The sequence below is a fragment of the Carassius auratus genome, chromosome 20, assembly GCF_003368295.1.
Source record: "Carassius auratus strain Wakin chromosome 20, ASM336829v1, whole genome shotgun sequence".
Taxonomy (NCBI): Eukaryota; Metazoa; Chordata; class Actinopteri; order Cypriniformes; family Cyprinidae; genus Carassius; species Carassius auratus.
In genome coordinates, this window is record NC_039262.1 from 4,219,236 (window position 1) to 4,232,723 (window position 13,488).

General features: G+C 34.0%; 1 protein-coding gene across 1 annotated transcript; it reads right to left on the reverse strand.

Annotated features, from left to right (window-relative positions):
* Positions 1-598: 598 nt before the first annotated feature.
* ints9 (integrator complex subunit 9) lies at positions 599-12,736 on the reverse strand. The gene is made up of 17 exons (XM_026290520.1): positions 12,611-12,736; positions 12,326-12,453; positions 11,715-11,775; positions 11,570-11,632; positions 11,355-11,494; positions 11,009-11,095; positions 10,018-10,138; positions 9,797-9,931; positions 8,489-8,600; positions 8,234-8,414; positions 6,999-7,059; positions 6,745-6,916; positions 6,041-6,165; positions 5,800-5,967; positions 4,616-4,714; positions 3,591-3,728; positions 599-1,148 (listed from the first exon to the last, which is right to left on the reverse strand). Exons 1-17 carry the CDS (start codon positions 12,617-12,619, stop codon positions 972-974), a joined length of 1,977 nt encoding a protein of 658 aa, XP_026146305.1. The 5' UTR covers positions 12,620-12,736; the 3' UTR covers positions 599-971.
* Between the last annotated feature and the right edge of the window lie 752 nt (positions 12,737-13,488).

A 13,488-nucleotide genomic window follows, 5' to 3' on the forward strand; every position in this document is an offset into this window, starting at 1 on the left:
TATATAGAGAGAGAGAGAGAGAGAGAGACTTGTGCATATTTATGTATAAAGAGAAGCATAAAAATGTTTTTAAAAAAATACTGTTATTAAAATGAAGACAAAATATAACAATAAAGGAACTAAGGATAAAAAAAATATCGTTTGGTTGATTCAGTTACATTTAAAGACGTTTTATGTACAATGTCCCTGTTAACTAAACAAATAAAATGATTATAATATCTCAATTCTACTAAAATAAAACTAGTTTTCTGAATCTGTGGTTTATATTAATTAATCTTTAAACATTATTACAGTATATGTTAAGTATTTGTAATCATTATTTAGTATTTTTCTATTAATTGGATATTTTAGATCAGATGTAATGTCGGTCAGTACTACTTTTCACCCAGAAAGTTAGCGAGAGGGTCTAAATCCATAAATTATGCTACTCAACAGTCAAAATAAATGAGAGACTTTTCTCTTCACTGTCGTCACTTCCCTTCATCATGTTTGATGTCTCGCCGTCTTTAAATCAGCTGTTGTTTCCTTGATTATTAATGCATTTCTCCAATCACTCAGCAGTGATATTGTTTGTTAAATGTAACAAAATTGCAGAGGCATCTGTGAACAGCCGCTTTAATTCATAGAAAATCCCACAAGTTATAGAAATGAATGCATTTTTAAATCTGCTTTTATACACTCAGCTCTAATACTGCTGAAACAATCCAGAAACAAACCACAGCAAAAAGCTGAATTTCTGAAGGCGTCGTTAGTCGTGACTTTGAAATGACATTTGCACATATGCAAGTCGGAATAGGATGATTTTGATTTCAGGATGACTTTTAAATTGAGAAATAAAAGAAAAGAAAGTTCTATTATGTAAAAAAACTCCATCCAAATGTCAACTAAATGGAAAATGTGTCTAGAGCACCTCTAAACCAGTTCATCAGTAGTTCTAGATGCAGTTTTATTCCACACACGGGGGTCAGAGGTCACAGTTTCTGGAGGAAGCGCAGCACCAGGTCTCTGAGCGCCGTCCGCAGCGGCTCGTTGTTGTCACAGATGATGTGTGTGGCGTCTTCCTCCAGCTGGATGAGCACGTCCTCCGTCTGCAGGTGAAGAATGTGTCCGTCTGCCGTCTCCTCCACCTTCACCTCCGTGATGCCGTTCTGCAGCAGACAGATGAACACAGTTCTGCTGTCAATATCATGCATTTCAGACATGTAGTGTTGCATGAGTTGTTTTGACTTTTTATTTTAGTTTTAATATAAGGCAGTACATCTTTGTTATTGTTAACTATATTTGGTAATTAGAATAAAGCTCAAATAAATATATAAACATTCAATGAAAAACTTATTAGAATGTTGAAGTGTGTATATACACACACACACACGATACAACATAATATCATTGAGATACAATTAGTTTCATACTAACAAAAATTTTTGATTTGAGTAATTTTTTGTCATTTGTATAATTAAAAAAATAATAATAGTAATACAATTCAATTGAGATACTATTTTATTACTGGTTTTCAATTTTTACATAGTTTTCCTTCATTTTTATATCCATTTTAGTTATTTTAGTAAGAATAAATGACAAATGTTTTGTTTCAGTTAAAGCTGCAGTAGGGAACTTTTGGCGCTCTAGCGGTTAATAAACAGAACTGCTTGCGTCTTGCGGAAGAACATCGTAGCCGGAACTACTTCTCTCTGTTTATGTCTATGAAGAATCACAAAGGTACTGGGTTACTCCGCCGCGGTATCCCCGAAGCAATCTAAAATAGTCAGAATATAAACACTTATTATAGGTGTACCCTAGTGATTCAGGACAAGCTAAAAACACGGTTTGGAAAATGGATTCATGGTGTACTCGCTTATTATGTTAATTTTTCTACATTTTGAACACAAATAAAGTTACGGACCGCAGCTCTGATTGGTTATTTTTTACCGGGAGCGGTCAGTAACTGCAAATGGCAATAGGACACTGGGAGGAGCCAGAGGAGCTTGACTTTTTTACAGATTATCTGTCTCATATTCTACTGTCAGGACATAATGACAGGTTTAATGAATATGTAAAAAATATTTTTTTTACAAAAGTTCCCTACAGCACCTTTAAAAGTTTACTTCAAGTAACACTGCTTTGAACTTCCCATCTCAGTTATTATTGACAATTCTCATGATTACAATTTTCTCATTATTTTCTTTGTGCAGTTAATGACTTGATGTGGTCGTGTGTGCACAGAGAGCTGTAAGTGAGGTTAATTACTCCAAGTTCATCTGGGGATTGATTGGTTTTAACTGGCTCAGCAGTGTTTATTTGTTGAAGAGTGAGTCTGGCTCGACGCTTTACTGCGGTCAAACCGACAGGCTCTCAGCGGGACACTCAGATGAGATCATCACGCACACACACAGAATTCGGTTTTGTGTTTTCTTTTAATGTAATTTCTGAGGTCTTCTGAGTGGTTGCCAGTATGTTGTTTTGTGGTTGCTAGGGTGGTTTGTGATGTTTTGGCAACTAATTGAAAATAAAATTCAAATTATTCAAACTACAATAAAGAATAACCTATTCAAATTGAAGTTAAAAAGCTATAGAGAGATTGATTTAGATTTTAAAAAAGAAAAAGAAAAATGATAAAACCAGATAAAGTTACTAAAACACAAACTAAGCTGAATATGAAAATATAAAACATAAAAATAAGAGCCAATTTAAAATAGGAATAAATATTATAGTTATATGTAGTAATCAAATAATTTTAACAAATTATATACAATTATGCACCAATCTAGTATTTTACAAGGCATTCAAATAAAGTATATTTGAAAAAAAATTATATATATATATATATATATATATAAACAAACTTTTTTATATAATTTGATGCTTTGTAAAATATTAGATTATACTAGAAAAAGTAAATATATATATGAAATTAAAATTAAATTAAATTATCTAATATTTATATAAAAAATTAAATTTTGATTAATTAAACTAGAGTGAACCAAAAAGTGTTGGGAACTCAGTTCATAAATGCACTAAAAGTCTCCTTGATTGTTGTAGAATTGTCACATAATTTTATAGTTGTGTAGATGATGATACTTGATCAGATGATTTCTTGCTAATAATCGGCAGTATCTGCATCATCAGAACTAAAGCAGCACTCCTCTGAGAAACTCACAAAGTCACCTTCAGCAGGAACACCTTCCTTTACAATCATTACAGAAATTCATTTGGCTTCCAGATTAATTAGCGCCTAATCGATGTTTGGGACGCCTGCAGAAGCGCTGCCAGAATCTGCCGTTTGGGATCCGAAGCTGTTTCCCTGCATGCTAATGGCACTCGCTAGATTTCTCTCACCTCATCCTGCTTTTCATTTAGTTTGTGAACACTGTGTTTTCTGCCTCCAGCGGGACACTCTAGCTGCAGACCTCTGTGTCAGTGGGTGATTTGGGTCGAGTTACCTCTGTCAGGTGTGTGCCCCAGGACGCCACACAGACACAGAGTCATTCCTCAAACTCCTGTCCCGGCTTGACTTTCACCTACAGGCGCTTTGAGCCCTGTGTAACAGAGCCAGCTGACTGATCAGGGCGCAGACGGAGTGTGTGTTGTACCTTGTGAAGCATGGCCAGGAAAGGCTCCAGAGGAACCGCTCCGCTCAACAGAGGTTTGGGGTTCAAGGACTCCGGGGGCTCCTCAGTCACCCTCTTCCTCTTCTTACTGGGCGGCACTGGAGTGGGCTTGGGCGCCGGCTACACACACACACACACACACATAAATAAGAGCTTACACGAATATTCATTCTTAGGCCTGAGACACACAAATATGTAAATTCAGATGCTTCTAGTTACACAGATGAATGATATGTTTTTCACCTTCTTAAACACATTTTATTTATTTTTATTTTCTCTCAATTCCCCTTTTTATGCAAGTGATGAAGCTTGAGAGCTGTGAGCCAAAATAAAGTGAAGAGCCATGCTTTTTGTTTGGATTAAAAAATGATACAAATTATACATTTGTATTAATTTTTTTTTGTTGCATTTTATTACATATAAAATTTAGAATTTTACTCAAAAAATTAAGTACTTTTTTACATATATTATTATTATTATTATTATTATTTAATATGTTTGTTCTTTGTTACTTACAATACTCACATGAAAATAATTATTGTGGGTTTTGTTTGGATTAAAAAAAAAAAATTATTAATTTATATTTATTATTTTATTATAATTAAATTTAGAATTTTACTGTAAAAATATATATTATTATTATTATTATTATTCAATACTTTTGTTTTTTGTTATTTACAATACTCACATGAAACTTTATTTTTATCATGTTTGTGAAAAAAAACCTTGCTTTTTTCAAAATTAACTTTTTGTTTAGAATATACACCTATGCTTATAAAATGGCATGTATGTATATAAAGCTATTTACATATATGTAAAAATAGAAACAGAAATAAACTATTTAAAACTGTATAAAAAAGAAAATAGCATTATAACCAACAGCATGGTTTGTAAACTAGTTAACTAACCATGCCGTTGGTTCTAAAAAGGCTTCAGACAATGTTGAGGAACGTGTAGGCTCAGGTTTGTCTCTGAACACATGCGGTGTTGTTCACACACTCACTGACCTGCAGAACGTGCTTGTTGTCCTTGGACTGCAGAACCGCAGACACTGTAGCGACAGAGACGCCCGCTTTAATCTCTGACGGCACCAGAGACCTGGCCAGCTGGACGTGAAGCAGGAGAAAACAAAACTGAGACATTAACTGATAGAGCTTACAGACAATCAATACACAAAACTAACAAATACATCTTTTGAAGCTTTTTGACCACTTATATAATTAACAAAAACGAAAACTATTTTGATGTATTTTTGTTAATTAAATAAAATAAAAATAAACTAGGGCTGGGTATCAATTCAGATGTCCCGATTCGATTCGATTCTTGTTTTTCTTTTATTACATTCAGTGAATATAGTTTTTATACAAATACTATTGAAATGTTTTTAAAAAATTAACAGTAAACATCAGTTTATGGTGAAGGCATGAAACAATTACATTTATCCTAATCAAATGAAAAACCTTTTTTGGCAAAGAAAATGCTCCACAACAGAGGTTTACGGTTAAAATTAAAAAGAAAACAAATGTGATTATTCCTTAAAAAAAAAAAAAATTATATATATATATATATATATTAGTAGTAGCCTTGGTGTTACACAGAGTATTAAGTCTGCTAAACAGGAATATATTTTTGACAGTTTCTCCACATTTAAAATACATTTTATTTTGACGGGTTGCTGTGAGGAACTTGCAGTCGCTGTGTATGTAATATGACGGTATTTTTGTCAAATTAAACAATAAAATGCTAATAAAGTGACTCTCAGAGCAGCTGGGGATCATATTTGTCTAATTATATCATCATAGTGAGACGATAGATGCTGAAAACACAGCGAGTGTCTTCAATTCCACATTCATTCATTCATTCAGGAAATGATGGTGTCTTTACGTGTGATGTGTGTTATTACTACAGTATTTCCCGGGGTATTGCAAATCACGCTTTGTTCTTGTGAACAGCATCTCGCCCATGATGAGCACTGAATGAGTGACAGTTTCTGATGTGACATAGTGCACGGTAAACAAGAGGGTGACCTCTAGTGGAGAAGACTCACATTAATCAGATGTTGCTGTTGCTAAATGTTTGCTGAAATCGGAAAAGATCGAACAAATTATACATTTTTTGTGTCCCAGCCCTAGTTAAAAGCAGTCAGTCGGTCGGTCAGTGTGTGACGAGCTGTTGGAGGTGGTGTAGAGACCTCAGGCAGCAGGTGGATGCGCTCGTAGCGGCGTCTGAAGGGGAGGCCCAGGACGGAGCAGCGGCGGTAGGCCATGGGTGGAGGCTGCAGCTCCAGCATCAGGTCCGAGCGGTGAGGCTGAGCCGGAGGAGGCTGTGTGTACGGCTCCGGACACACCACATGAAGAGGCTGAAGGGACAGCACAACACACATCAGTCAATCCACGACACACACTGAGGACACCCCACCTCCCGGACTGTACCTGGATGTCCTTCAGGAGTTTGGACACCTGGTGGAAGTTGAGCCGCGTGTCTATGGGGCAGTACACACACTTCATGGCCAGCGGCTGATACGGAGCCAGAGCGTCCAGGTAAGAGAAGTCCGGCTCTAGGGGTCAGAGGTCAAAGGGTTTCAGAACTATCGTTTACATCATCCACATATCATCTGCTTGCATCATTGTGAAAAACATTAGTTTGAAGAAAAGAAGAAATACGGTGTCAATCTGTGAAAAACAATTGTCATGATCCTAAAAATAGTCTCGTGCAAATTATACTATTTTTTTTTAAATAAATATATTAACTTTTTTGGGGGGTGAATGTTGCTCATTAATCTTCTGCTCACCAAGACTGCATTTATATGATTGAAATACAGTAAAAACTGAAAAATAGTGAAATATATTGCAATTTTAAATAACTAGTTTTCTATGTGAATATATTTTAAAACTTAATTTATTTCTGAGATGCACAGCTGTATTTTCAGCATCATTCCTCCAGTCTTCAGTGTCACATGATCTTCAGAAATCATTCTAATATACTGCTCAATAAACATTTCAGTTTTTTATTAATGTTGTGATGAAACAGTCTTGCACTGAATTTCAGGATTCTTGACTCAATAGAAGAGCAATGGTTTGAAATGTTACGGGTGTGTTTACCGTCAGTCAGAGGTGTATGTGTAGTGATGTCTCACCGGTGAAGATGATGGTGTTGAGGCTGGATTTGCCCCACAGCTCCATGAAGTGCACCACATCCCCGAAGCGCAGGGACGGGTGACCGGTGAACACCACACACGGCTGCCTGAACTCACTGCTGAAGTCTCCGTGAATGCTGGGGTAGTGCTTGAGTTTATTCGTCTGAATCAGCTGCAGAAGGCAAACACATGACAGTCAGTGAAGGACAGACGGCTTCTGATCTTCTGATGATCGGGCCGTGTTTGGTTTGTACCTCTGCGTGAGGAAAAGGCGGCTCGGGCAGATAGACCTTAGACTGCTTGTTCTGACACAACCTTCAACACAAAAACACAAAACAGCCAGAGAATGAGCTACTAATGAGCAGTTAATGAACAATTCTCATCTTAACCATAGTATCTGCCAGCATACTAGCAAACCAGTGACCTTCAGTGATGCTTTCAGTGACTATGAGAAAAACAAACTTTTAAAGAAATATATGGAGTGGTGTGTGTGTATATATAGAGAGAGAGAAATGATATTCTGTTCATTTAATATTTAATTATATTATATTACATTACAGATGTCTTATGTAATATATATTTATAAGATAAAGCCCATAATATAAAGCATATGAAATGGAATTTTTTTTAAATTAATTGTTAATAATTATTTTATATATTAGAGATGTTTTCAACAAAACAAATCCACTATATATAGTTGACAAACTAGAAAAACATTATTTGATTTTATTAATTAATTTTCAATTATTCTATTACATTTGAATTGTATATATTAAAAAACTCATTAATAAAAATCAATACCTACAATATCTAGCAGATAAACAAAATATATATATAAAATTATATAAAATATATATAAAATTAGATATAATTTTATTTTATTTTTTTTATGAATAACAGATGTATTTATAAATAAAACCCACGATATCTAGCTGAAAAAATAATTCATTAATTTTTATAATAATTCATTATTTAAATTTAATATTATATCATAAACAAGTAAAATGTATATAAAAATTTAGATTTTTTTATTACATGTTATTATATTATATTATATTACATATGTATTTAATAAGACAAACCCCGCAATATCTAGTCTTAACAAGACAAAATATAAATATCAAATATTATATAAATATTATTTTCTCATCATATATTATATTTATTATATATTAAAAAACTTAATATATCTAAAAGATGAGCAAGAAAAAAGACTGTGGCTATTAATTTTCCAGGACTTATGTTTTTCTATGACCATGGGGACCATGTACCAACAATTTCTCATGATCTCCGAAGGCATTTTAATGGACTGAATTTCATTTATTGCAAGGACAAAGGTGACTGAAACTGACCAACAGCTTTCCTAAAATAATAACGGTAGCATCTCTAGTATTTTGGCAGAAGCCATGATTCCCATGGTACTTTTTAGTGACATACTGTCTCTTCTTTTTAAACCAAGCACATTTCTGGGAGCGGTTTGCGATCGTACCATTCAGCGAAGATCTGCGAGAACTCCAGCGAGCTGTTGGCCACGGGGGAGATGAAGTAGAACGGGGTGCTGCCCAGGTTTGCCGAGTCCATGAACTGATACAGACACTCCAGCAGGTCGTAGATGACCCCCGACGAATAACACGGGACCAGCACGTTCCCTCCGGCACGGATCGTCATGGCTGAGGAGAGAGAGAGAGCACAGAGTCAGACGCGCTCGTACATCACGGATCAGGCTGCACCGGCTCACACTCACCCAGGTTGCTGCAGAATTCTCCCAGCATGCCGTCTGGGTTGGCGGTGGGGATCTGGGTCAGGCCTGTCAGGATGAGCACGTCGCTGTTCTTCAGAGAGCTCTGCTCCATGGGCTGCACAGAGAGAAACTGATGTCTGATACCAGAGGTGAAACCCTAATGACTGTCCAGCCTCCAGAGAGAAGATCCACACCGCTCACAGTCACAGCTCATCTCATGTATTCTCAGATTATTTCATTTTCATTCAGTACTATTAAGAGTGTGATGTTATGTTAGAAAACACATAGTACTCAACCAGTGTTATTTATTTTGTATTGTCTATATACTATTATGGTTTTTATAGCTTTTTTTGTTATGTGAATTGGTCATTTGTATTATTTCAAACTAAATATTAAATATATATATATATATAGCAGTTTCGTTGTGTGCTTTTGGAATTTTTATGTTTTCTTTTTTTATTTAGCTTTAATTTTTTCTTTTAATTCTTTTTTAGTTCTAGTATTCTTAGCACTTCCTTTCAGTTAGTTGTCAAGGCAATATTTGTATTTGTATTTTTCTCCTTTCAACCTTTTTAAATAAGTCGACCAGAGTTATTTATATAATTTATTATTTATATATTATTAGTGTCCTATTCATATTTTCGGATTAGCTTTTATTTTTATTTATTTTTTTGTTAGTATTTTTATAATGTGATTTCACATTTATAATGTGATGTCATTTCTATTCATTTTTTTATTAATTTTTTATATTGTATATAGCTTTAATTTATTTTAGTTTTAGTAGTTTAAGTAATTTAACTTGAACTTCTTTCATTTTAATTAGTTTCCAGACTAATTAAAAATTTTTGTTCACTTTTGTTAAGTGTACATTTTTCATTTAATATTATGATTTTTTTTTTAGCTTTATTCCCCTAAAGAAAAATTATATTGAATGGTTTTAGCTATCAATAACAACACTCGACTCAATGTACGATTGATTTCAATGTTGCTATGCCTTGTGTACAAATATATCAAATAAACCCTGAGTAAAACAGTCCATTTTAAATTTAACTTTTTTTTTTATAATACTTTCTGCTGCCAAATAAATAAATTTTTAAATATTACTTTTTTTTTTTTTTTTTAATAATATTCTATTATTTAATAGATTTTATGATACTGAATTAATGAATAATCAGCATGTCTCTCAACTGGGATGATTTTTCTCATGATTTAAAGGATTGTGTTTTCTCTTAAGGATACGTGTGATGCTGCCTCAGACACCACTGGAATGCTGCTATGTGTGTGTGTGTGTGTGTGTGTGTGCGGCGTCACCTGAGGGTGTGTGGTGAGCAGAGACGAGCCAGACACATAAGACACTTTCTCATAATGCGACTGAATGATCCAGTTGGAGCTGCCCAGAGAATATCCCGAACTCAAGGGTGTGACCTGCACCGCTCCAAACAGCTCCTGACAGACCGGGACACATTCAGCCGAGGAGTTCAGACGCAGTTATGTCTTTCAGTGTAGCCTGGAGTGTTGAAATGAGCCCTCACCACTTTCTGAGAGTATCCCACCAGCTGGACTTTACTGAGAGCAGAATTGACTTCCTGTACGCTGTAACACTTCCTCCAGCTCCAGACGTCCACCGCGTCCTTCAGAGGCCCCGGGAGCAACCTGAAACACACACACACACACACACACACACCTCTTAATATCCAAACATTCACTTCATCATATATTATTAAATGTATTATTCCTTAATAACAGATTTAATAATAATGTCTATTTATATTCTAGATGTATTTAAAAATACAAAACCACAATATGCAAAATGCATATTTAATAACTTTAACATTTATTAACTTTATTTTTATTATTCAGTGACATTGAAAATTATTTACAAAATATTTAATTAATTTTATATCACGGATATCCTTAATACAAAATCCATAATATATATCTGATACACAGGAAATTTTTTATTAATGAAATATAATTTTATCGGTTTTTATTTAATGTTTATTAAATATATTTTACACATTACTTTAATACAACAAAACCCAAAATATCTAGCAGATGAAATACAAATAATCTATTAAATATCATTTTATCAATTTTATTTCGATAATTTAACATTGAATTATTAATCCCACATTATTAACCCACAACATCTAGCAGTTTAACAACAAAAAATATGGTTTTGTTATTTTTATTTAACCTTAAAAAATGAATCATTACTAATTATTATTATTATTTATTACTAATATTAAATAATACTATTATATTACTGTATATTATACTATAGGTGTCTTTAAGCGCCCACAATATCTAGCTGATAACTACAAAAAATATATAAAAATACAATTTGATTTAGTTCATGCACAATTATTAATTATATTTTTAGATGGAAGATAAAACCCTCATTATCTAGCTGATGAACTACAAGAAATGAAATAGCAGCCTAAGCCTGTCCACAGACAGTTTGATGTGCGTTCTCTTTCATGCACCTCTGTCAGGTGTTTTAGGTCAGAGTGAGGTCAGTACCGCTGTATTTCTTTGTTCTTCCAGCAGGTCGCAGCTTGAGCCTTTGGTACTCTCTCCATGAACGTCACCAGCTCCTCCATCAGCAGCCTGAAGTAGACAACATCACATCAAGTGAGGAATTAATGCTCTCAAAGTCTCTTCAGCTCACAAAGGCTGCATTTATTTGATCAGAAACACAGTAAGACCGTAACCATAACCATGACACATCTTCAGGATTCTTTGATGAATAGAAAACTGAACAGCCTTTATATGAAACAGAACTCCTTTGTAACATTTTAAATGTCTCTTGTAATAGACCGACTGCATCTCTGTTGAATATAAGTCTGAGTTTCTTTCAAAGCAGCACCTGCCGATCTGTAGCGTGGGTTCAGTGGCGTACACGGCCCCGGTGAAGCCCGTGTGTTCGGTGATGTACGGCAGAGCCATCATGCAGTGATAGTTGGAGATCAGGATCACGTCTATGGTGGAGAGGTCCAGCAGCTCTTTCTGAAAAAGTCATTTCTTTAACAAAAGCATTTCTTCTGCACAGAAGGCTTGTTTATGTAAAGAGCTGATATTTACTTCAGGGAGGCAAAATTCAGGCTGCGAGTCCACAAACACACGTCCTGAGCATTCCTTCAACTCCTACAACACAAACACATACAGAAATATATTTCGGAGAGTATATAGAGCACTGGGATTATTTCGGTGTCAGACAAGTACTCACCTTTTCCAGGTTTATGGCTCCATCTTTGGAAACCCATCCTGGGAGTTTGGATAATCTTGGACTGTAAAGCAGCACAACAACAAAATAAATTTTTTTTTTCAAAATTTAACTGAAAAGCATAACCACCTTATGCTCGAACTAACATGTTCATGAGATATCTCATTGATTTAGTCCACTGTGTGTCATTTAATTGCTTAAACCCTAGTAGACAGTCATCATATCATATAACATAAAAAAAAAATTGGATGGTTATGTTATTTTGATTTTTTTAAATAATTGTTCAGTAAAATAAAATATTAAGTGCATCTAATCCTAATACCGAACATTTTAATAAAAAAGGTTAATGCATGTAAAATCAGAAAAAATATTTTCCAAATTTAATATTTAATCATTCATTTTATTTAAATACAGTAATATAACAGTTTAAAGTAGCAAACAATAACTTTACTGATTCTCCTCTAAAATCAGTGTTGCAGTAATGAACATAAAACACTGGTAAAGAAATGCACGTCTATTAAAAAACCTAAACACTATACAGTAAAGTAGATTCAGATTACAAAATGCATGCAGAAAACACTCCAACACTTCCAGAGCAGGAGATCAAAGCTGACCTGTGCACGAGAGGAAGAGGCAGGAAGTACAGAGCTGCTGTTGTGTCCAGCCCACAGTCCAGCATGATGGTGGTGGACTTAAACTTGAGCACATTACAGGGCAGAGTGGGGTGACCTGAGAGACAGTACTGAACACACACACAGAGAGAGAGGGAGGGAGGGAGAGAGAGAGAGAGACAGAGAGATTACTACAGGAGACGCGATATTACTGTCCCTGTGGCTGATTCAGTTAAAAACAAAGCTTATCATATTTACGCAGAACACAGTCCACGCTCATATACGCACCAGTTTCATGTCTGCTCTTCAGAAACTGAACTGATTTCCTAGCTTTCTTGTTATCTGTGATGCTACAACTCGTACTGATGTCTTTTCTTCTGCGGTATGTCTGTGAGTGTCATTCAGCTCAATACAGACTCGCGTCCGCCCCCTAGCGGTCGGGAGAAAGCGTAAAACAGTGGATTTATTGATTTCGAAAATATTTATTTTAGAAAAAAAGAGTTTTTTGGCTTTGTACGATAAATAAATAAAATAAAGAATATCACGACATTACAAATAAAATAAATAAATTTAAAAAACGTACAAAATCCGCTATTACCAATGTTCAAGCCCTAATTTATTGACTCATTTGTTTGTTTGAAGATTTATGTTTTGCAAGATAAATAAATAAATATAATTACAATGGCATTACTAATGTTAATGCCATTTATTTATTGACTCAATTGTTTGTTTAAATAAATTTTGTTATTTATATATTGGTATTGTAACATATAATATATTTCAATATTATACATTTTATGTATTAATATAAATACTTTTAATATTTTGTTCCAATATATTGTACTTAATTGTATCTGATTAGTAAAAAAAAAAATCAGCATTGCACCTTAATTTCTTTGTTTATATAGCGCCTTTACATTTTTGTTATTAATATATAATATTTTATAGTATAAGGAAATGTGTGTGTGTCTGTGTATTATATATATATATATATATATATATATATATATATATATATATATATATATATATATATATATATATATATATATATATATATATATATATATATATATATATAAAATCATCCTGCAAAAGACCCAGGCTGTTTGCATCATGTGGATTTTCATGTAATCCTTTTTTTGTTAAGATGTCTGACAAGCACT